Here is a 27326-nt window from a genome sequence, read left to right as displayed (position 1 = left end):
TATTTATCGTTTCTTGGACTGGCACCTGAAGCGCCGGACTAATCACTTTGCCTTCATATAAGTAACGACCAAATTAACATTGCATCGATTTGATGCAGTGTCCTATGCACCATTGGATGCGGATAAGGGTCAGTAGTTTGTTTTGATACGTTGCTTAGTACGGTTTATAGTTCATTAACTGGATAACAAGCCATCATGCCGCTTCCCCGCAGAGGTAGGCAGAGAGAAAAGAACGCCACACCAATCTGCCTATGCAAACAATATTCACATTAATGCATCTCCTCATACATTATGCTCCGATTATTCCAACACCCGACACGACCTTTTTGAAGTATTTAAAATACTTGATCATGTCAAGCTGTTTCTTTTACCAACCACATTCACCGTATAAATTAGTTTAACTTTGCTTTATTCGCTCATTATTTTTTTAAACTTCTAGCTTAATTTTTCCATGCTTATTTAAAACTGTAATTATCAGTTGTAGTTTGTTACTCTTTAAACTAATAAACTTTTAAGTTTGAACTTACAAAATATTTTTCTTTTTATAATTAAAATGCAACTTTCATTTAAAATCACTATATATATTTTATTTCAACTTAATTATAATGTCTACCGGTACGAAGTTAACCGCTTCTTTATCAAGACTAATTAATACTTGATAAAGAAGCGGTTAGCTTCAAAACTGGTAGACATAATAATTAAGTTATAATTAAATATTTATAGTGATTTTAAAACATAGTTACATTTTATTTAAAAAATGGAAAATCACAAAGTTAGCGCTTCAAGTATAAATTATATTTTTCTTTTGTTTCAGGAAAACTCCAACAGGCTTTTTTGGAAATTTCTAAATCGTTGACAGATAATAAAAATGTGATTTTAAAAATTAAGTACATTCACTAAAAGATGTAAGTTGAAAACGGTTAACTTAAAAAATAAATTTGTGGATTAAAATACCAGTTAGAGTGCTCTACTGATATCGCGAACAGTAAGAGGCCAGATCTCTAATCAGGTCTCTACAAAGGGTGGGTGAAGTGAGCTCTGTACCCCGCGCATGTCCCCCGCGCACACTTCCGCTTCAGGCATGAAGGGGCGCCACCAGTTCCGGAGGAGGTTCAGCCTGCAGCCTTCCTTCCTCAAGGAGGAACCGGAAGATGACAGGCGCACCAATCATAAGTCAGTATTACATGCTCTTTTGACTTTCTTTGTTCTGTCCTTCGTTCCCATTCAGAATAATGTACATTCCATGTACGTTATGTGAGTTTAAAGCATGGTTTCTCTATTTTAATTCAAATTTTTCTAGGTTAATACCACTATTCGTTAAAGTGGTATTTGCTTTGTAAAATTCAAATTTAAAACGGATTGATGTTTCCACAAACTGACTACCGAATCAATTAATGCAAAATGGTTTCTCCAGTTGAGAAAATCTATGTTCACAAATTTCTACTTTAGTAAAAATTCTAATTTAATTGTAAAATTGTTTTTAAAAGTTATTATAACATAAATGTGGAATTGTTTAATTGGTTTTATTTTTATCAATGTAACTTTTTTATTAATGTAATGTTATGTTTATTATTGTTAATGTACTTATTGTTTATTATTTACTTTTTAAAATGTAAAGCTGTATAATTCCCGAACACATAAGGAAGTTTTTTTTTCCTATTTAAAAAATACTTTTTAATTATAAGAATATAATAAATGCTCAAGTACAAGCTGCATAAAAAAATCAGGCCTTCAGGCATTTCCTAGTGTGTAACTTAATATTGGGTTGGATCCTGAATACAAATAAAATGGCTTTCTAAATTCAATCATAAGATGGCTTTTGTTATGGAACTTTATCATGGAACGTCATGAGATTGGTCATATACATATCGTAGTCGTATAGGAGAAAGTGACCAACTAACAAAATATAAAAAGTTCAGGAGGGCCATTTAACTCACTTTTCTTTGGCAAGAAAATAAACATCAATGTAGTTTGTCATTTTTAACAAGTCAATATATTATACTTCCAAGTTTAAAATCGCTTTGGAATTTTTTCAGGGCAAAATTAAGCTGGTAAGATATCAAATAGTCAAGTTTCACGTTTTTGTAAACAAATGCACTTGGTCACTTTCTCCTGTACGACTACGATATGTATGACTTCAAAAAAATCAAAAGTAGAATGAATATTACACGTGTGTAAAGAGATCACTTAACCAGGCTTTTACACGTCGTAAACCCTGTAAATTCTCAGATTTCCATATTCTTTTTTATCTATGTTGAGATGTCAAAATTATGTTTTCTGTGTTCACAGGAATGACAGGACAGAAGACACAAATTCAAGCAGTGGAAATCTGGCATCCAATAACGTCAGGCACAAAATAGTCGTCATGGGGTCTGCAAAAGTTGGCAAGTCCTCAATCATAGCCAGGTTTCTCTACAACACTTTCTCTCCCAAGTACAAGAGAACCGTCGAGGAGATGCACCACGGCGACTTCTCCGTGCAAGGAGTCCAACTGACTCTCGACATCCTGGACACTTCTGGAGCCTTCGAGTTCCCAGCGATGAGGGCCTTGTCCATTTCTTCCGCGGACGCCTTCATCCTCGTTTATGATGTCACGGATCAGTCGACATTCGAAGAAGTCAGAATGATCAGAGATCAAATTCATGAAACGAAGGCTAGTACTGCAGTTCCTATAGTGATCGTAGGGAACAAATTGGATCTTGCAGATAATTCCAGAGAGGTTAGTATTATTTATTTATTGATTTGGCGTTTAATAAGTAGAACTCCATTTTAATTTATGTATTAATTTTTAAATCAAACACAGATTTTGAGTCCACTTAGTTGTATTTTATTCACTTAGAATTGAATAGCTACAAGGACCCTCAGTCCATTTGATCTTCACATTCATTTGAAAATGCCATAACTAGGAGAAGCAATTGTCACAATATTAGTTTTTTATGTGTCTTTGTTAATAAAATATAACTTAGTAGACACAAAAAAATCCGCGTTTGATTTAAAAATTAATACAAAAATTAGTATTATTTACATAACCATTTTAACTCACAAAAGTATTTCTTAGTGGAACTGCATTTAATTCAATAAAACAATAATCAGATTATTTTTACACTTTTATTTTATTTTACCAGTGACCAAGTTTGGCTTTATTTAACCATTGACTGATGACGCAGTCTGATGATGTCGGTAACGACGAGACCCAGTCACTGGCCAAATAAAATAAAAGCGAAAAAAACTATTAAGTTGTTGTTTTACTACGTTAAATTTTTAAGACAAAGCCAACGGCTTAATTCCAAGCGAACAATTTCACATTTCCAATTTCACATTTGCATGTAAATTTTGCACAAAACTTATTCTGTTGTAATTATTATTTAAAATTGTTATTGTGCGTTTTCAGTTAAGACTTAAATTGCTCGAGCATTCACTCAATGGAATTAAATTCTCGTTATTATTCTCAAGAAACCTATTTGCGTACTCATTTTCTTTATCCGGCTAATAAACCTTACTTGAAGAGTTGATCGAAATTCGGCAAAACCTTTGCTACGGATTCAGAAAGATAAAGAAAAGTTCTTTCGCGATAAGTTGGTAATCTGCAGGTTTATTAAATTACCATAAAAGTAATTCAAGTTTGTAAAAGCTAGGTAAGAACCTCAGATTCAATTTATTGTTTTACCTTTTTTGTGTGAAACTATTCTTTTTTATTAACAATAAATTTAATACATTTGTTAAAAAAAATTGAAAAAATAATAAAAAATTTGCAGAGACCTACCAAGCCACCTTGTGTGTATTGTCGGTGGAGTTCTTTTTGCATACTCATTGTTTTCTTGTTTTTAACCTTAAAAATTAAAGAATTTCGATGTTAATGCTGTTTCCAGCGATAATAAGATAAAAAGCTTTTGAAAAATTTTCGGAATAAATTTTGTGAAATGTTTTCTATTGTTTCGCTGTATAAAACCATTAAATTTTTTAAAAAAAATATGTTACGCAACACTATACTGGTATGAAAAAAATTATGAAACACCATTTCCTTTAGAAAACAAAATAATAATAGTACATATCGCTTATCAGCATACTGTTCCACAACAAAATTATTCACGCGTGTACTTTTGTCTGTAAAATATTTGTTTTTGGAATAAATCTAGCCTGTGTAATAGCAACATTCTTATACTCCATCTGATATGGACCATAGTGACAATTTTCTTCGGGTGTTACTTGTGTTAATGATTTAAAAAATCACACTCCTGATAATAAATGCGCTTAGGGCCGCACATAAAAGCTTGGTGGGCCGCATGTAGCCCGCGGACCACGGGTTGAGTATCGAGTCTAGAAGGATACCTACATAGTATGATACATTATTGAAAGCTGTCCCACCGCATGCCCAGATCTGATACAGAAGCATCTAGACTTCCTGACAGATCTGTTCTTGCTAAGAATTTTTTTAACTAACTTGCGAAATTTATTGAAAATGAGAAACAATATAAAATTGTATCCCGATTTTACTGTGAATTTACATTTAAAAGCTTTCAATATACCTGTCACTGCCAATCTAAATTAATACAAGATTGTAAGTCCATCACAAAATTTTCTAGAAGTACCCCAGTGTAGGCAGTGAAAGGGATTAGTGTTTAGTTCAATTAGTCAGCTAGATCCGATTCCGACTCGACGTTGGCCGGTACACAGACGTCCACAACCCCGACCAAATCACCTTGTATGATACAAGTGACTTTTTTGTTACAGATGGATTACGATACAACCGAGTCCGTAGTCACAGTCGACTGGGAGAACGGCTTCGTGGAGGCGTCTGCCAAGGACGGCACAAACGTCACTCAGGTGTTCAAGGAACTTCTCACGCAAGCCAAGGTCAAGTACAACCTCAGCCCGGCGCTGAGGCGGCGCCGCAGGCAGTCGCTGCCGCCCCCTCCGCCCGGCGCCCCCCCGCCGGCCGCCGCGGTCCCCACCCCGGCGCAACTGGCCCATCTCCAGCAGATTAGGGAAAGGCACTCTGGCGGTAAGAGGAACTCCTGCATCATATCTTAGACACCGAGAAAAAATCGACTTCAAAGAATAAGAAAGAAGAATTGAGGGTTTCAAAAAATAAGACGAGGGGATGGTAACGATTTCAGAAGATCTGATAGACTGGAAAAAATCGAATCACATTTTTTTTTAAATATGGTAACTACATACATATGAACGTGGAACTGGAAATCATCCTAACAAGAAAATTTGTACTCTTAGACAATTTTTGCGAAATATTTTTGTTCAAAAACTTCATTTGAATTAACTTTCCCACTTAATCAATATGTTCATTTATAACAAATATGTTTTGTGACACTTTTTAATTTGGTCACTTTATGGTATTATTGATAAAAAAAATTAAACTTGGTAAATATTACTATTTATTAAAATCTATAACGATACGTTTGTACCTCGATTCATTTTACATCATTATCATTACAGTTTGTTTATCTCATTCACCTTTTAAATTAATTTTTACATAGTTAACATCCCAATTTATTAAAATCCTTTGTTACACGTTTCGATTCATTCAACATGATTATTATTTTACTTATTTTTCATGGTTTTTCACCCTTCTAGAGAGTTCTAGCCGGTGATTTAACATTAACATAACGATGTTTGACAATGATGTTGAATGCATCGAAACACGTATCAAAATATATTTTAATAAATAGTGATGTTTACCGAGTAAAATTTAAATGATTAAATTATAATGTTGTTAAAGAAGTAATGAAATGTATCTATTTGAATATGATTGAAAGCAAGTGAAAGGTTAATATGGTTTGTTAATAAACTAAATATAATTAAAGTTTCCGAGAGGAATGTAGCTACGTAGTAACACTCCTCTCGTCGGGATGATTTCATTCATTGTTGGTGATATTTGGCTCATTACTATTCAGTTCTGACAGAACATTGATCACTTCGTATCAAACTTACTCGAGCTAACTATAATATATCCATATTATATCGCTTGTTTACACAACTTTGATCAAATCTATAGAGTTCGAGATGTGCTTTCGAAAGCAAACTAATCGAAGAGTCATGAACAACAGCCCCTTTAGACTCTAATAACGGTGATGTAAAATAAGAATATTTAGAGGTTTACAAAGAAGCTATGGATGTTAATTTGGTGACATAATACTTCTTAGACAAATAATGTGACAAAATAAAATTATAATTGCTGTGAGTAAATACTAACATTTGGTATCGATTGGACTTATTAATAAATGTAAAAAGCAGCACTGTATCTGCTTTAATAAATATCAGCATGAATTTGAAATCATATCTTAAGGGGAGTAAAAAAATGGTGTTTTACTTATCGAAATAATCAATTTATAGTCATATCAAAAACGTGGACATAAAATTAAAATCATTCAAGTTATATAAAATCACATTTTTATGTGAAAAACTGAAAAACACTTTTAATTACACTTATTTAGGAAAGCTTGTTTTTTTAAAGCAAGTAATAAATATAACATAAAAATGAAATACTTGCAATTTGATGTGTAGATACATGTTTTATAGTACTTAGTCTTTTAAAATAAATATTTAAAGTGTTTATAATTTAAATACACTATGAAGCAACTAATAGGAATACCAACACACAAAATTTCCATTTACATATAACATGTCAAACAAATCAATGTAATGACTTTTCTATCGCCTGTTATAAAATATATATCTTTTATTTAATATTCCAGTTCAAATTGTCACATATTATTTTTTTTTTAAATCAATAAAACTACAAAAAATACTAGTCGTACTTAATGTGATTATAAATTTACACCATTTTAACCTAATAAAAATATGAAACTTGTAATTAAAAGGAAAAAATGAAATACATTTAACTTTAAATTCCATCCTTTATACTCCTTTCAAACATGTTTGGATATGTATATATATATATATATATATATATATATATATATATATATATATATATATATATATATATATATATATATTTATATATATATATATATATATATATATATATATATATATATATATATATATATATATATATATATATATATATATATATATATATATATATATATATATATATATATATATATATATATATATATATATATATATATATATATATATATATATATATATATATATATATATATATATAAATATATATATATATATATATATATATATATATATATATATATATATATATATATATATATATATATATATATATATTTAAAACATGTTTTTATTTATTGGATTATACAAAATTAATCTAAGTTTTCAGTAGCGGTGCAAAATCCCTTTCCATACTAAATAATGTTCTTTTCTGGGTCCAAGCATTATCCAAGAATATTTATTTTTACTTTTATACTGACATTGTGTAACTGTTAAAGCAACGGACAATAAAATTGAACAATCTCCATTAAAAAATCTAATAATTATTACACCAACAGAAAATATTTTAACCTTATTTCGACTAGGTGTGAACACATGGTGTAATTGATAAAAACTTGATTACAATGAACTTAAATGCATAGAAATATATGCAGGTATATATATATATATATATATATATATATATATATATATATATATATATATATATATATATATATATATATATATATATATATATATACATATATATATATATATATATATATATATATATATATATATATATATATATATATATATATATATATATATATATATATATATATATATATATATATATATATATATATATATATTTTATTTGTAAGACCATTTTGGAGTTAATGTTAATGTTTATTAATGTGATGTTATGTTTTGAGAACCTCTACTGTTCTCGAAACTATACGTGTTATCATTAATAAACTCCAAAGTGGTCTCAAACAAGTGTTTTGTTTTCAAATTTATATATTTAAGATTATAAAAATAAGCAGTTGGTCACAAAACACCTTATATCCCAAAGCTACGATAAATTGTTTCAAACGTTTGAATTTTGTTTTTTTTTTGTTTTTTTGAGAATAGATTCTGAAATTTATGTTAATATTACGACTAATAAAGTATAGAAATCTCTATAACCAACGAATCAAATATTGGCGCAAAAAATACGTAATACGTTTACAGAATAAATCCTTTGTAAATAAAATAAATTGACATTTGTTTTCAATTATTTTTAACATATTATAATCCATAAAATGTTAAATTAAACTTATTTAAAAAATAAATGAAACTATCCTTTAAAATTTTCTATTTCTGTAATTAAATGTTTCCTTCTTACTGATAAATAATACTTTAAAAATAGTTTTAAATTATTATATAAAATTCGTTTATAAACTTGAAATATTTATGTGTTCTATAATAAGATTATACACCAATATAATGTTAGAATGTAGATAAAATATTTTATGTGTAGATCGTATTATATATTTATTACATAAAAATATATATTTTTAAAATTATAATAAATATTATATATACCTAACTAAAGTATAACTTAAATTGTCTACATTTTATTTTCGTTTCATTAATAATCTTTTTGAAGTTGCATTGCTTAAATTATAAATTTTATTTAAGTATCTTCCGTACAATTTTTACGTAGTTTTTTTACAATATGTAAATTTATTAAGTCCAAATTTTCAAAAATAACATCGTTAACGAAAGGTTAATTTTAAGTTCAAATATGTGATTGAAATATTAGTATTCTTCGTATAATATTTACACTATTAATACGGTGTGAACTATAGAATATCCCTGAATTAAGTTTTAATAATTTACTTACTTATATCTAAAATCAATTTTCATTTATGAAATTGCAATTTTTTTTTTTAATCACTTATTTTTTTAATAACATCTTAAAAGAATCGTATTTTTATTTGAGACATACCTTATAAGTAACTTATAAAAACGTATAAATTAGCAATGATAATGGTTTCAAAGTTCTACATCGCCAAGCTCAGTGACGATATCGAGCTTTCAAACCTTTGTTCAAATATGTTTTCCTAAAAATAAATAAAATAAAAAAATATTTAACTGAGTTATACTACCCTTTTGAATAAATAAATGGGCCTTAATGGTTTCCTGTTATTAAATGAAATATATTAAATTATTTCAAATTGAAAATCAAATAATTAACAAAACTAACTTAAGCTTGTGGTCTCAAACAATTTGTAAATATATGATTGATACTTTTCTTTACAGATACATATAAACGTAAATAATTAAAAATTCCCTTCAATATATAAATTTACCCTACCGAGTATTAAACCTGTACAGATTTTTAGTAAAACCTTTATGTAAGACACTTATAATTATGTATTTACATTTGATGTCGTATGATTTAAGGCAAATAGAATTAAAACGTAAGGTAAAATCTTTCCATGTTAATTCAATTTCAGAATACACTTTAAAATGCTAAATGTACATATATTTTATACCTCTCTTTTTGAAAAATACAACAGTTCATTGTAATTACAGTAAATTGTTTAAAAAATATAATTGTTGTAAGTAGTTTTGAGAGTTCCATTTAAAAGAATTTATTAAAGTAAGAAAAAAAGTTGTTCGTAATTTCGACTATTTTTTTTCGACAGTTATAAAATTATGTACATTTTTAAAAACATATTTTATTTATAAATGACCGACAATCCGCCATACCAAAAATAAGTTGAAAATTATAGTAAAACTATCTCCATTTACGTCATTCTTCAATACATTTCACAGTTTTGTTCAAATTTAATAACAAAGTTTATAACGTTACATGACAGAAATGAATAAATATATGGCAGTACTCCATTTAAAATTGTATGTAGTTACATAGAGTTATATCATATTTCGTGAACTATACGAGTTGAATTTAGTATTAAAATCTTGTATTTTGCCACGTTTAAATATTTTTCCTTTTAAATAGGGTTGTGAAGTCAAAATTGGAGTCGTTGATGAGGCTGGAGTCACTTTGAATAGTACAACTCTGCTATTGACCGAAAATTGCCAGTAAAATTGTAGAAAAAAATATTACGAAATATGATATACATACTTCTTGATTTCTTCTTTTTGTTACTGCTCACATAAATAAATTCGCCAATAATATCCTTTTCACATCAAAATACAGCTTCATCGTTAATGTACGTGTCTATGGCCAAAATTAAAATATACTGCTATTAAAAATATTAAAAAACCCAGACTATGCCATTTTTTTGTTAACGGGTCTAGTTTTCTAAAACATTTGAAACAGTATAATTAAAATCGGAGATATCACTCACTCCTTTCAAGAACGTCATAAATCAAAAAACTTGATTTTTCAGGAGATCGTTTTAAAGTTTAAAAATATAATACAATGTATTAAAAATAAATATCAAGGAACTTATTGAACTTTTTACTGTACAACAGATCTTTTTAGGTAAAACCTTAAGATTTTTTCTCCATTTGAAAAATATTTAGTATATTTAAAAAAATAATTAAACAATACCTTTTCTTCAAAATGCAAAAACAACACTTTCTGTCCTGTATCGGGTAAATATTAAGTTTAAAATAAGGCTCTTTTGCTGGGATATAGTACATTTTCTGGGCATTTCGTAAACAAACACAACTGAAAAATGACGAATTTCGATTTCTGACGTTCTTGAAAGGAGTGAGCGATATGTCAACTTTTTTTATTACTCACATCCATATTTTAAGATATGAAAAAATAGAAAAATCATTTAGTGTTAAATTAAATTATATATAAGCCTTTAAAATAATATTTAAATGTATTATTCAACGTTTCTATGAAATAAGAAGAAAGAGACATAATACATGGATTTAAATTTTTCCAAATAGATTTTATGATAATCGTGATGAAATTTCATTAATTGGTTCGGCAGTCACTTTTGACACAATTTATAATTTTTTTATTTATATTTCACTCGATAAATACGACCATTTCTTAAAATCTATTGTGACACAAGTTTTTATGCACTACATTTCAAAGAAGTATCATAATAGATTTTTTTAAGTGGTGAAATTTGAATTTAAAAAAAATATTTAATTTTTTAATTTAAGATGAAATTTAACCATATTCTGAGCACATAACTTTGAATGGATGCCATTTCAATCTATGGAACTGAATTGTCGTATTAGTGAAATATAATGAAATATTGTCAAAAATAATGTGAAGTATTATGAAAGATTTTTTCCAAATAATTTAAAATAATTGATACAAAACTTAATTGTTGTTGACAAAAATTACATTAGAAAATCCCCTTTTGGTAAAATTTTATTTCACTGCAGTATGTACACATTAATTTCTTTATTTTTAATTTTTGAATTATAAATTGATAACCATTGTTCATGTTTGTATTGAATTATATACCATAAATATATAATAATTTTATTTTATAAAATGCAATGCATATGGAACTGCAAGTGATTGATACGTGTACTAAAAATATTATAATTATGTGTAAATTAAACTATTAGTATCATGTATTAACTCAACTAATTTTAAAACTTTGTATATCTTGACTATTTGTAATATCTTAAGTAATATAATCGGTGTAAAATGTTGTAATAAATGTACTTGAAATATCAAAATAAATGAGCTGTATATTCCGAAATTTTATTTACGACTCCCATTTGCCCGTATTGATGAAAAACAATGTTTCAATAAACACGCGTTTTGAAAAAATATGACTGAATTATTGGAATATCCGTGGCAAATACAATAATGTCAAACATAACATTTGCTTACCTAAGTCATATTTGATAATTTATGATGGACCCCCCTGAATAAAATACTTTTTTACGCAATGAACAGAAAACCGATTTGATCAAAATAGCCAAAGTATTTTGTGTTTTTATTTTATTTTTATAACACGTACGGCAGCTATTGCCTTTTATGTAACAATAAAAGTAAATGATTTAAAATATAAACAATGTAATCGTTACAAGTACGATAAGAAAAAAATATCTTTATTTCATTGATCTACATACTCGTATACCAGTATACTAATTTTTATGAAACTCTGGTAACCCTTATTATCTTATATCGCCTATTCCAGATACTTAAAAAAAAAAACAAAAACACCAAAACATATAACACAAAAAAACGTATGTGAATGCAGAAACTACGAAGTAAGTTTTCGAATTTTTAAACACGAAAACAAACCGAGAATTAAAGGTGGGTATTTTTTTACATTTTTTTCGTCCCTGATCCCCCTCTCCAATCAAATGAATACTCAAACGATCTACAGATAACCATATTAAATCAAGGCGGCGTTATAATTATTAATTATTTGAAGGCAAAGTGATAAATCCTGCGCTCTTAATTATTTCTATCCAGATAATTTTACGACGATTGTGCATTTCACATTTGACAATTTGATGTAAATATATTCCATTTCGTTTATTGATTCGGCAGTAATTTTGAGACTATCAACCTATCAATTTTTAATTCAATTTTTTTGTTTTGAATTTCCAATTAAAATTTTACAAGGTACTACTTTTTTTAAATCTATTGCGACACGTGTTTCGAAGCATTCCGCACCATTTTCAAATTCAGTCTACGGTGATTGAAAAAGACGCAGAATGCATTGAACACGTATCACAATAGATTTTAAGAAAAGGTACCTAGTATTAATTCCTCTACTATTATTATAATACAAATAGTCATTTAGTAGTTTTAATTATTTTTCTCTCTTTTTTGTGTGTATATTAGTTTAAAATGGATAAACACAAAAAAAATGTATGTAAAAAGAACTCCACCGACAAGACACACAGGTGACTTGGTGGGTCTCTGCAAAAAAATGTTTTTAATTGTTCTTTAAATAAACGTTTAAAATTTATGTAATTTTTTTTTAAATAAAATAAAAAGAATCATCGTCTCTCTTCTCCATCTCACCATATTCTCCATACTACACATTTTCCGAATTTCTGAGTTTCTTATTCGGTCTCTTAACGTGTTTCTAGTTACACACTTCAATGTCCTCAATTCTGAGGTTCTTAGAAGAGATTTTGTTCTCTCTATATCTGCTCTGGTCTCTATCCCATATGTGGCAATTGTATATTTATATTAATATATATATAATACTTTGGCATAGTCAGGCAAAGAGATGAAAATAGACTCTCAGACGAGGTTTTTTAGACGACAAAGAGAATTTCAATTTACATATCTCGGATATAAAATTAGGCACACGCAAAATAATTTTGAAAAAGTATTGAAATATAAAACGTTTGAAATTGACTTACCTAACTTTACATTCTGAGTTTTGATTAAACCCTAAATTGGCGTAAGGTAAAAATAAATAGGGCCTCACTTTTTCAATCCAATTAGACCCCGGCCGTGTTTTGCGAACATTTCAGTCAAATGGAAAAGAAATTGGGTTAAATGAAACACTTGATTTTATTTACAGGGTAGAGGGAAGTTTGGATTTCATTTGAGGATGTAATTGACAAATTACCATACCGAATGAAATGTACCTGTTTGATTAGTTACTTACATTTTTGTATCCATTAATTTTTTAAACAACTTATCCCGAAATATTGTTGAATATCCATACATTTTTATGATTTATGCTACTTAGTCAAGTCCAGAATAATCGAATTTTATTATTTAATGAATTTATTTTGGTGATATCTATTCATTTTACTTAAGAAATACCACTGTTTAAAAAAAATCTATTGTGACACGTGTTTCGATGCCTTCCGCATCATTTTTAAACATCATATGTGAAGCTAAGTCTAAATTAAATATTATTATTATTTTTATAACTTTTAGCTGTACCCGGTCACACAATGCTATGGCTCAGTGTGGTTAAATGGAAAAGAAAGAAAATAGTAAGTACTTTACGTACTGGAAGACGCCTGAAAATAACATTTTTTTTTCAACTTATTTATTGTTTCGGCATTCACTTAATGATAAGACATGATGAAATTGTAAAAAAAAACACTTGTTGTTTAGCACTTGAGATTATTTTATTATAACAACTAGTTTCGGATGTTAAGCTTCCGTCTTCAGGTCTAAATATGGACTCATCTTTATATTTAGACCCGAAGATGGAAGCATAGCTTCCGAAACTAGTCGTTATAATAAAATAAACTCAAGTGGTAAAAAACAGGTGTTTTTCTATTTCAACTTACTTTTTTTGTTTTTAGTGTGTCCAAACATAATATAGTATAAAATATAAATGATTAATTTATGTTTTACTTAGTGAATACCACTGTTTCATAAAATCTTTTATGATATGTGTTTAAATGCATTCCTCATAATTTTCAAACACCTAACGGTGTCTTAAAATGTAGCGAAATGCATCAAAACACGTGGCACAATGGATTTTAAGAAAAAGTGGTATTATCCAAAGCAAAACTTAATCAATATTAATAATAATAATAAAACCCTTATCCGCACCCCAATGGTGCATAGGGCACTGCGCCATATAAACGCAGTGTTATCTTGATCGTTTACACATGAAGGAAAGGTGATCAGCCCTCCGCTTCAGGTACCAGTCCAGGGTAATATTGAATAAATATGACAGTGAAAAAATCACTTATATTTATTTTACCCCCCTTGGGAATCGAACCCGGGACCTCCAGAACGGTAGCCGAGCGTGCTGACCATTACACTACGGAGGCGGACATCAATATTACCACAAAAAAATTGCCGAATCAAATAATCAAATTAAATACGTGATTTTTTAAAACAAGCATTTGTACTTGCCCAATTTAGTTGATCTTTGACTATACATTCAGTTATGTATTTATAAAAAAATGCTGCAAAAGTAACATTATTGTTCATATATTTTTAATGACTCGTTTATTACATCTAAGGTTCTCCGATTTCTTTGGCAGAGCAATGAAATTGTCAAATTGGAAATGAATTTAGCGTTTAGGTAGGTGACACCTCCCAAAGGGGGTCGGTTATTCCCCATTTAAGGGATGGGGGGTAATTTCAATTTATATTCATAGGAAATGCGGGTTGAAGATCTAATTTTCCTTCTGCCTCAGGTAAAGGAATAAAAGGGAGGAAAATCTGGGAAGATTCTTGAATTACGACACGATTCCGACACGCGTGGATATCGCGTAGGAATATTGCTAATAACATGCATAGTTTTATTTGAAAACTTAACACATTTGAGACCGTTATGATTCAAGTGTAACCGACATTTTGTTTCGGTCGGCAATCAGAGAGATATCAAATCCAGGAAATGGTTTTAGCAAATTTTATTTTGTGTGTGTCTATTAAATAAACTTCAAAATGTTGTAAATAAATTAACTGGTCAAATAAAAAGCTATATAATAAAATGAAAATGATATTTCTATCGCGTTTCTCATATCGGTAGTGCAAAGGTAAAGGGGTATACATGTCTGAGAACAAATTTTACAGGAGAGCAAAAACAAACTTGTGAAATATTAAATAACTCATTTGATTTATGTATTTTTATACGTACATATCTTGGTTAAACTAAATAAGTATTGCAACTACAGCTTTATCCTTTTTCCAGATTATGGAATACACTATTTTAGACATTTTGTGGAACAAACATAGAAAATAAAAAAAATTGACAGATATACCCCTTTGCCATTATACTACCGAAATATGTGCTTATAATCTAGGTTTTGGACCTCACATACAAATGGAAGAGTTTCTGCTCAGTAAAAATCTTCTTTCATCTCAGCTATAGATGTTTCTAGTGAAATTTTAGTGATTCAAGTACTTTGTTTCAAAATTAAATATATAGAACTTCCAAGAATTTGAATTGTGTGGTTATCAATCATGGGTAGAATTGGCGAATGTTAAGCGTGTGTACAGTGATTACTTAAACCAGCCTGTGACGGTCGAAAGTACCGTAAATGCCCAGACATTCATATTCTTCTTCATCTGTGTTGAGATGTCAGAAAATAATATGAAAAATAACTCCTAAATTGGAGTCAATCCAAATTGTGAACAAGTATTTGGACACACTTAAAATGTTAAAACTTTAACAACGCAAAACTAATATTTTTTATGAGACCGGATTTGAATACTATTTTTTTGGAACACCTACATATAATACGAATCTCATATCGCTTTATATAAACGAAGAGTTTCATTAGTGACACTGAGTAAAAAATATATACTGTAGTTATATGAATTATAAGCTCCATAAAAATTGAAAATCAGGTTTTTAGGCGTCTCCTAGTATGTAAAATAATCCGGTTTGGATCTTGCATACGTCTAAATAAAGGATACTACTAAATAAAAGCTTCCTCAATCAAATCATTGATGGCTTCAGTGAACTCACACATTAGTGAATTCACGATGTATGCAGGAGTTCCAAAAAATGAGTTATGTTGTTATGTAGAATGGTAAATGTCACGCGGTAGTGATTACTTAATCAGCCTTTGACAGGTCATAAGCCTTGTCAATACCCAGACATCTATATTCTGCTTCATCTATGGTATGTTGAGATGTCAAAATGTAAAAAATTACCCCTTACAGGAGAAACCCAGATTTGTAAAAAAGCATTTGGATACATCTAAAATTTTGTGAATTAATATAAAATATTCGTGTACTCGTACGTATGTATGTAATTACTACGTTTAAGATCTACAACACGCTATACGCTGGATAAATTCACAGCAGATGACTCTGTGTTTGACTTAGTTCGTGTTTGAATTAGTTCGTGACCTCATCTGAAGGACTGCTGTGAATGTTCAATAAACTTCAAAGTCAAGTTACTTTCATTCTAATAATGACTGGAAAACCACATTTCAGCGTTAGTAAATTGGCTAATTGTTATTCCTTAATTAATTATCTACCTCTTCGGAAAGGATTCTATTTCGGTAACTTATTGATGTTGCTATTTATTAACAAACGTTTACGATTGTCCAAAAGAAGCCATCAATAGATAGGCACCCTTTACGTGAAGTGTTTCAAGTCTGCGAGACATGTAAAAATAGCACTCGATTCTAAATTTACACTACCGACCTCAAAGGGAGACGTTGAAATGAAATCAATTTGTCGCTCTGAAATGACGTGCTTTTCAACTCTAAATATAATAACAATTTCACTGTAATACCATTTGAATTACAACACTGGAATTACAAATAAACACAATTATTATTTTATAACGTACAGAACCACTTTGTTATAAAAATTTGTAAATTATAAAATGTAATTTTTCAACGTCAACGCTTCAAATATTAATTATATAATTTTTATTTAATTGATCCATAATTTTTTAACTAACTAACTAACAATCATGCCACATCCCTTTCCCGCAGGGGTAGATAGAGAGAATAGAACACCACATCAATTTGTCTATGCAAACAATCTTCGCCTCTTCCACAGTCATGCATCTCCTCGTACAAACACTCTGATTATTCGGACTCCTGACCTAAGCACTTTCAAGTATTTTTATAGGAATTAAAATATTTCAAAATGAATTTAAAAAGTTTATTCTTCAATATTATTAATAACCCATTGGTCAAATAGAAGGATCTAAAAAAATAATTTCAGAATAAATGTTCAAATAAAGAAGCTATATAAGTCACAAATATATCAACTTAATTTCAACCCATAAGTTACCTTTGATCATTTAAACCAGCCTATGATAGATTCTTCTTCATCTATGTTGACAATGTAATTATTTAATTGTATATTGCGTTTGACATATTTTAAATTTGTTAGCATACCAACAATATACAAAGTTTTCCACTTTTTCTTTAATAATAAAACCATAACGTGGATAGTAGCGTTTGGTTTAAACTCACCATATAAAAAATAAGAACCATGTTGAATTTGTAAAAAAGGTCTAAAGGGTCGCTTACATAAAAATTTACTGTTTTTGTTTCATAACCAGCTAAAGTAAGGGCTGAATCATCCATGCGGTTGGGTATGCCGAAGGATTTCAGTATAATTTATTAAAAAATCGGGGATCGCGTATTAAATGCATTAAATATTGGTTGAACCAGGAATCACGCCATTATTTTGAAACATTTAGCGTTTGCATTCGCTTTACTTCAAGCCATTCAAGAATTAAGACAGAAACTCCAATCTTCTTGGTGTATAAAGTGCAGTTTTATTTCAACTGGATTAAAAAAGTGTTTAAGATTAATATTTGAATATATTAAGGAATAAACCAGCTATCTGCAGATATAAAAAAAATGCACGTGAACATATGCAGTTTTTCATTCCCGAGATAAAAGTTTTTTTGTATAACTTGGAACAGAGGACAAAAAATTGATGAATCATGATAATGTTTGGCGAAAAAACGATGGCTTTTGGGAAATTAAACACCCATTTCAAAAGCCGAAATGAACACAAAAAAGGTTTTTTTGTGCGTATATGAGATATTCGAAGAATTATTCACTTCAAAATATTAAAAACGGGGTAAAACAATAGCGATAGATGTTTGTTGTTGGCAATTGAAAAGACTACATCTAAAGCTGAAAGAAAAATGCCTAAACATAGTCAATATTTTCCCCAATTCATTCATTCACCGTGAAGGGCCCTTGAGGTATTTTTTTACGAAAATGGCGCTATATAAGTTATCCAATTTTATTATTTTTATTATTATAACCGAAAAGGGGTTATACTTCATCAAGACAATGCACGTCCTCTTTCAGCAAAAATGACTAGTGAAAGAAATAAAAAAAGTTTTAATTAAATAAGAGGTTCAACCACACTTCTCATATTCACCAGACCCAGTTTTGTCTGATTATTATCTATTACAATCTACAGAGAACTTTTAGAAAGGTAGAAAATTCTAAAATGAGATCGATGTTGGAAATTACCTTAAATATTTTCATAATATTGAGATAATTTTCATCTAAATATTTATAAAAAGGGTTTTGAAATTTTACAAAATAAATGTAAAAAGGTTCATCCAATATAATGTTGAAATAATATTTTTTAATTTCAGTAACAACAAAACATTGCTTAATAAATTTTAATGCGACGCATATTTTGAATGATTGTTTAATTCCTGGTCCACCAAATACTTGAAAATTATTACTTAAACTCTATCTGATGTCTTATAGCTGTTGTCTAGATACAGCCTCTGTTCTTCTAACACAAAGCAACTGAGGGTTACTGAAGCCAGGAGCTTTTATTTTCTAATAGTAATACCTTCAAAACCATTGTAATTTATAATAATATTAATTTATCTCCTGCGAGTTTCGCGCCGTCAATTGTGTCTTTTTGTCCACGGCTTAATTTATTTCTCATCGACATTGCCACAAAATTATATTCAGCTTTTAATGGAATATCAAGAAGTTTTAGTTCATTCTATTTGTTCGACAAAACAAAACGGGGGTTTTATAATAAATTATCTGAAGGATTCTAGTCAAAAAGGACGAAGGATTAGTGAAACGTGCTGTGTGAGTAATATTATTTTGGAATTCAAGGTTTATATACCAAAATCCTTTTAGTTAATGAAAATCGTACTATGTATGCTTCTACTATAAATATAGAAATTGTTACATGAAGAAACACAAGAAATAAAGGTGTGATGGTAACTATTTTAGACATTCACATAAGAGCTTATGCAAAGAATTTTAATAATTTATTAACGTTTAATATATTTTGTGTGTTAATTTAATTTTTTTTTTTATCATGAATTTAAAAAAATGCAATGTAAAATAGGGAAAAAGATAAATAACAGCACTTATTACGCTATCCGCCATGAGTAATATTTAGTATCGCGTGTTTTGCTATAACTTTGAATAGATGGCGCTGCAAAAGAGATAAAAACTCTTTAAAAAGTTATATATCCCGGATCAAACACCAGTCATAGGTATATAAAAACTCAAGCGTATTCGAGTTTACTGTTGTGTCGAAATTTCAAAGCATAAATTATCAGTGAGTAACTTGAAAAGATTTGAGATTTTGAACAAACCATCAACAAAAATTTTATTAACATAGATAGGAACATAAATATTTATTTATTTATGGTTCACAAACTATGAAAAAACAAAACATTAAATGAAATACAGTGCAATTCAAATCGTTTAAAAAAATTATCAATTAGATGAGAACACAACAAACTAAGAGAATATTATTTTTTGACATCTCATCAAAGATGAAGAAGAATATGGAAGTCTGGACATTTACGCGGCTAACGACCGTCATAGGCTAGTTTAAGTGATCACTTTACACACGTGTAACATTCACTAATTCTACCCATTCTTGACAACAACATTACTCAAATTCTTGGAAGTTCTATATAAGTATATGAACAAATTCTGAAACATTATTCTTGAATCCCTAGAACTTCTACTTGTTGTAAACTTAAAGAAAGTAAAAGCACAGGTGAAATAATATACAAAAAAAGAATAGAAATTTGGTTGTAAGAAAAGAGTATAAACAATAAATGAATAAAATATATATAATTTTAGCATACAAATAATAAACTTGTTTATATGTAAAATATTATCAAAAAAATGAATTATGTCGTGATAAAATAACAATATTTTACCCATTTATTTCGTGAGTGACCAAGAGAGTACAATAAATATATAATATATTTTTAGAATCCGGAGTAAAACCTCAAAAGCTGGATTCAATCTTAGACTCGCATCGAGTCCTTTCATGAGGCCAAAGGAGTCGAAGGGAACTGTTTTGTATGGCATCAATACGCTTAATCAAAAAGCCTCAGTCCCGGGAAATGTGGATTCCATTTGAGGTTCCCTCATACACTTCGCAACTCGTACACTAAATCTTCAGTGCAAATGGTGATAATGAAGATATTGAACGCCAAAGACATTCTGAGAAAGTAAATCTTAAGTTTAAGTCAGACTTCTGAGTATCGCTTATTTATCTTAGAGATTTATTGAAAAGCTCTTTCAATATAATTTGTAATACTTCACAGTAAAATTAAGTAATTGAAAATGGTTTTAATATTTCAGCTTAAGGTTGAAATAATAACAATATTCGATGAATAAACCAAAAACATCAATTACTCAGTCTTGAAGATCGTCGTTTGTTATTGGATATGGGACTCCTCCAGGATATATTCAGTGGACGTCTCGATTGTATGGTTTTGACTTCCGAAATAACGTATAATGTACCTGGCTACCATACTAGTCACACGTCACAATCTTTATTCAGAGTACCTGTCCTTCGAAAGAATTATGTGCGGAGTTCACCTATAATTTGAATGGTTAATGATTACAACTTATATTTTAGCTAAGTTGACATTTTCAATTGTGGAAAATCTGTCTTAAAAAGTCGAATGGTGAGCATATTGTCCTCTCAGGATCTTTACAACTATGCTTCTCTGCATTGTATGTATGTCCCTACTAGAATCAAAATCACACACACACACACACACACACACACACACACACCCGCAAGCACGCACGCACACACGCACGCACGTACGCACGCAAGCACGCACGAACGCACGCACGCTGCTGCTACTTTTCTTCTTTAAGGCTTATAATGAAGAACGAAGCATCTGACGTTTTAATTTTAAAGATGCATGAATACAATGTTACAACGTATATGGAGGTTTAGTACACCTTTATTAATGATATGGGTGCCGATATCTCCCAACGTTAACATGTTTTGAATATTGAATACGCTTTTCTGAGATTATAGACCCTAATATGTTACGTTTGTATCCATTGAAGAATTCATGAGACCAGCCAACAGTCATTAATTATTCATTTGATACTGGAAACTTTTAAGAGGGAAGACTTTAAAATGGAAAACTGATATTTAATGACATTTTTATTTTATACTACCTGTATTCGACCACGCCTTGCTGTGGCCAGTCTGGTTAAGTGTAAAATAAAAGAATATAAAAAAAAACACATAAGTAATGATATTATTTTTGGTGTCTCCAAATACTTTTTATTTACAAATCTGGGTTCACTCCACTTAGGAGCTATTTTTACATAAAACAACTTTAGAAAATCACTCGACAAGCCTATAATAGGTCATAAGCCTTTTCAAAAACCCAGACTTCCTTATACTTCTTCTTTTCTATTCTATTCTAGGTGTATAGAGCACTGCATAAAATTAGTAAATGTTAAAATTACGCTTCCAAAATAGTATTGCAAAACACAAACCAAAAAAGACTTGATAAGATAAAAAAATAGAGTGAAGACTTTGAAGGTAAATTTCCCCTTAAGCTCATTTCCCAGTCTATCGAACAAGCTTTATCTGAATTTTCAATAGATTTCCTCTGTTAATTTCCATCCTAAGGCACAACCTTTCCTCATGATCGTATAAGGAAATTACTTATTAACACGAATTTACAACATTTTGAGTGTGTCCAAATAATTGTTCACAAAATCCGGATTATCTCCAATTACAGGAGTTATTTTCATTTTTTTTTGTTGATATCTCATCAAATATGAAGAAGAAAATGAAAATAACTCCTGTTATGGAGTTAATCCAGATTTTGTGAACAAATATTTGGACACACTCAAAATGTTGTATATAAATTATCTGGTCAAATTAAAAGCTTAAATAAATGTTTTTTTCTGGCTTTCTCATGTGTGTGATTATAATCCAGGATTCGGACCTCACATACTAACATAAGAGTTTCTGCTTAGTAAAAAGCTTCTTTACATCTCACCAATAGATATCTCTAGTAAAGTTCTAGTGATTCAAAAACAAGGTTTCTAAATTGGTTCATATATATGTGTAGAACTTACAAGAATTTGAGTAGTGTGGTTGTCAATAATGGGTAGAATTGGTGAATGTTACACGTGTGTAAAGTAATCACTTAAACCAGCCTATGACGGTCGTCAGCCCCGTAAATGCCTAGACTTCCATATTCTTCTTCATCTTTGATGAGATGTCAAAAAAAATATATTTTAACATGAATTTGTGTGGCAAACACCTAATCGCTTATGACGAAGTAATATTTTCCTCTTAACGGCACCCTCGCCGATAAACCAGTCTTGGATAGGTCGTAAGCCCTGTAAATACCGACACTTCCATATTCTTCTTCATCCATGTTTAGGTATCAATATTTTCGTTTTAGCACGTTTTGGAATTCACCCTTCGCAATTATTAATTATGAGATGTAAGTATTTTGAATGGAGAAATGTTTAATCTTCATTACGTCAAGATCAAATTTACTTTTCTCTGCCACAGGCCAAATGTACCAAGAGGCGGAAGCTTGGAGTGGTAAGGAATTGTATCAAATGTCTCTAAACATCATGAATAAATGGAATTCATTCATCTTATTTAAATGTCTCTCGATAGTATTGACTTTTCAATAAAAGGCATGTGAAAAGGTGATGTGTATTACGAATACTCTGAACTTTTGCTTTGAAACGAACATTCTAGAACTTATTTCACATTTGACTTCTCTGACTTTAAATAAAATCGAGTCTAAACATTAACCCTACAACGTCAAGATGTAGTAAGGATTTTTAGGGGTGAAACATTATGAATTTACTTTTTTAATGTACATAAATTAAATTATATATGTATTTTAATATGAATTATTATTATTAATATATATATATATATATATATATATATAAATTATGACTGCATATGTAAAAACTATTACTGAAATACATACCTAGAATTGTAAAGCTATATAAGGACCATCAGTCCATTTGATATTCACATTCGTTTTTAAAATGCCATGACTGGGTGAAATAATTGTCACAAAATTTATTTTTGATGTGTTTTTTTAACAATAACTTTGTTGACTGAAAAAAAAACAGTGTTTGATTTTAACATTTAATAAATAAATTAAAATCGAGTTGTACAAATTTTATACATAGGATAGGCCATATATAATTATTTTCGGTATATCTCTGCAAATATCATGAATTATTTCCCATTTAGTTTTTACACGTCCCCCTGGAATTGTTCTAAGTAATGAATTTGTGAGGGTATGTAGTAAGAGAAATATAAGATACTTCGCAACCATTAATTCTTTTATATTAGCTAAATAATATCCCCCGAGAGATGTGAATCGAAGTTCGATACAGGCTGTTTTATCTTATATATAGGATTCATTAGGATTGTGAGCTGCCGAAGGACCTTTTACAAGATTCGATATAAAAATAGATAAATATTTAAATCTCACTAAAATCTCTTACGTTAGTCAGTCTTTCTTTAATTCAATAACTTTTTTCAGTATGAAATTAAAATTTAAAATTTACATAATTTCCTTCACACGGAAAATTTGAGAGGCTTTTGTTTAGAAAAAGGAATCGAGAGTCCGATCGATCCAATGATCCATCATATAATATTTCAAAGAGACCACAACAAAACCCAGATTTAATGTCATACTAAAACAAATAAATTGTCCTTCACGTCGCTTCGCTGTAGGGGTAGGCAGAGAGAAAAGAACGCCACACCACTTTGTCTTTGCAAACATTCTTCGCCTCTTCCATATTTATGCATCTCTTCATACATACCCGCCGATTATTTCACTCCTTATCATCCCAATGGCATACTGGTTAGAATATTTCATTTCAATATTTAAAATACACGTGTAACGTGTTAAATTTGACCTTGTGTTGAAAAGTACTTATAAAATATACATTAAGTCGACCTCCATCCCTCGAATCCTAACTTCACCTATTTAAAATCATAATTTTCCTTTTTAAATTACGTATTCTCGTGCCTTCCCATTGGACCCATGTACTAAAAATTGGAGCTAAGTAACCTTTCAAAACAACTTCGATTCGTTAAGTTTACAAAATTTTCATGAATAATTTATTGCAGCACTTACCTGCTTTAAAATATTGTTTATTGTCTATGGTCCACAGTTAACTTATAGTCTGTGGTATAGAATATATTATAGTCGCATATTCTACGGTACTGTGAAAAAGTTGATATTTTCAATGGTTTTGCTGTTTTCAAAATAGTGTAATTCTTCATTTACAATTATATCATATATGTACATGTTAGATTTATTTTGAGATTTCAAGAAAGATGAAGAAAAATATAGAAGTCTGGGTTTTTGCGGGTTTTACGACCGTCATAGGCAGGTTTAAGAGATCACTTTACACATGTGTAAAATTCACTAATTCTACCCATGATTGACAACCACAAAACTTAAATTTCAAAACAATGTTTCGAAATAGAACTTTCAAGAATTAGAACTGATGTCAAAAAAATAATTATAATAATTATAATAATATATATATATATATATATATATATATATATATATATATATATATATATATATATATATATATATGTGTGTATATATATATATATATATATACATATATATATATATATGTATATATATATATATATATATATATATATAAATATATATATATATATATATATATATATATATATATATATATATATATATATATATGTATATATATATATATATATATATATATATATATATATATATATATATATATATATATATATATATATATATATATATATATGTGTGTATATATATATATATATATATACATATATATATATATATATATATATATATATATATATATATATATATATATATATATATATATATATATATATATATATATATATATATATATAAATATATATATATATATATATATATATATATATATATATATATATATATATATATATATATATATATGTATATATATATATATATATATATATATATATATATATATAAATATATATATATATATATATATATATATATATATATATATATATATATATATATATATATATATATATATATTTATATATATATATATATATATATATATATATATATATATATATATATATATATATATATATATATATATATATATATATATACATATTTTTACATTTATATGTATATACCTATATTTAAATATATTTCTCATGTTGAATTTACAAATACTTCATTTCAATGTAATAGGCGATGGACATAGCAAGGTGTTCCTAGGCGATCGCCATATGAAAGACGGGTAAATCTAAGCTCAAGGCTAGGTAAATATATTTTCATTTTGGCGGTGAATTCGTCCGTAAGCCACGTCTTGAATAAGGTTTTCCATTCACCGGGAACATTTGAATAATACTTTGGATTTGGTCGCAAATCCTACATCCGCTGAATTCAATAAATCCTGTATGATAATATAAACTTTAAGGGAATAATTTATTTTTATCTGAAGTCGTTGAAGCCCAAGGCGCGTATGTTTATGGAAAATAAGGTAAAAATGCAGTACTTTATATGCATTGAAAAATATATTTTATAATTGTAAATATTAAAAGTTTTTAGGCGTAACATCTTCTATTTAAAAGTGAATGTTAGATTTATATTAATATTTCAACATTGAAGAAGAAGGAATAAATGAAAAAAAACTGGAAAATACAAATACTTAGACATTATTATTCTTCTTCATCTATGTTAAGATACAAATATAACTAACTCCCAAGTGGAGACACACCTGAATTTGTTAACAAATATTTGGACACACTATAAATATTGTGATAAGTAAAAAGCCGTATCTTTGATACAACAAAAATATACCTAGTTAAGTTATTACATTTTAATAATTTCGTGATAGTAATTTTTAACGTCGCGACGCGTCGTGATGATTTTTTCTTCTATATATCTATATGTGTATAAAAAAAATATTTGTACATCAATAATAATAATAATATAATTACAGGTTCTTAATATGATTTTATAATATTACTGACGAAACTGAATTTTATGAAAACAAAAAAAACCTTGATTAGGTTTTCTATTTCAATTTCAATACCTTAACTCAGTCACTGGTCAAATAAAAGTAAAAGGTTATTTAGTTGATGTTTACTTGTTGTATAAATTACTCAACTTATAATTTTCTTGTTGTAAACTTTACTTAAATGGCTCAATAAGATATGCGTAATTTTGTACTTACAGAAAAATTGCTTCGTTCTACATAAAAGTAAAAATTTGGATAATATAATTTAATATATTTCCCAAAATGGCTACGCCATGGGCTCCATTAAAATGGGCGGCAAATCAGGTGAAGAAGCCTTAGTGGGCGTTCTTTTAGTGAGAATCTTCTATTTTGAGCTCACTTTTTTCCCTACCGGATTAGTTCCCACAACACATCTCGTAATATTTTTTAACGAATCACTACACTTATGGCAATTTTTTCTAATACTATATCAATAAAAAAAAGTTAAATCCATCTCGTAAAATTATACAAACATGGCTGTAATGCCAGGATAATTTGCCAGGAACTACACTTGGATGGCTTGACTCTGGCCAATGTCTGTAGACCACAAATTCTCCAGTTCTTTGGACACGTTGCACGTGGCAATGAAGATAGCCCGGAACGAATCGTTGTGATCGGTAGCTTGGAGGGGAGAAGATGGAGAGGAAGATCCTCACACGATGGACCGAGCAAGTTAAGGCAGCAGCAGGCACCTCGATGGTTGGAGC

The 27326-nt window shown here is 28.8% G+C and overlaps 1 protein-coding gene across 1 annotated transcript; it reads left to right on the top strand.

Annotated features, from left to right (window-relative positions):
• Positions 1-960: 960 nt before the first annotated feature.
• On the top strand, positions 961-6617 carry LOC148302825 (ras-related protein Rap-2b-like). The gene is made up of 3 exons (XM_088270988.1): positions 961-1173; positions 2290-2719; positions 4732-6617. The coding sequence occupies exons 1-3, from the start codon at positions 1052-1054 to the stop codon at positions 5029-5031; spliced, it is 852 nt and encodes a 283-aa protein (XP_088127114.1). The 5' UTR covers positions 961-1051; the 3' UTR covers positions 5032-6617.
• The last annotated feature ends 20709 nt before the right edge of the window (positions 6618-27326 follow it).

Source organism: Brachycentrus maculatus, unplaced genomic scaffold, assembly GCF_059751285.1.
Source record: "Brachycentrus maculatus isolate JH-2025_06_01 unplaced genomic scaffold, ASM5975128v1 h1tg000407l, whole genome shotgun sequence".
NCBI classification, from domain to species: domain Eukaryota; kingdom Metazoa; phylum Arthropoda; class Insecta; order Trichoptera; family Brachycentridae; genus Brachycentrus; species Brachycentrus maculatus.
The sequence above is the reverse complement of the archived record's forward strand: the minus strand, read 5'-3'. Positions and strand labels throughout refer to the sequence as shown.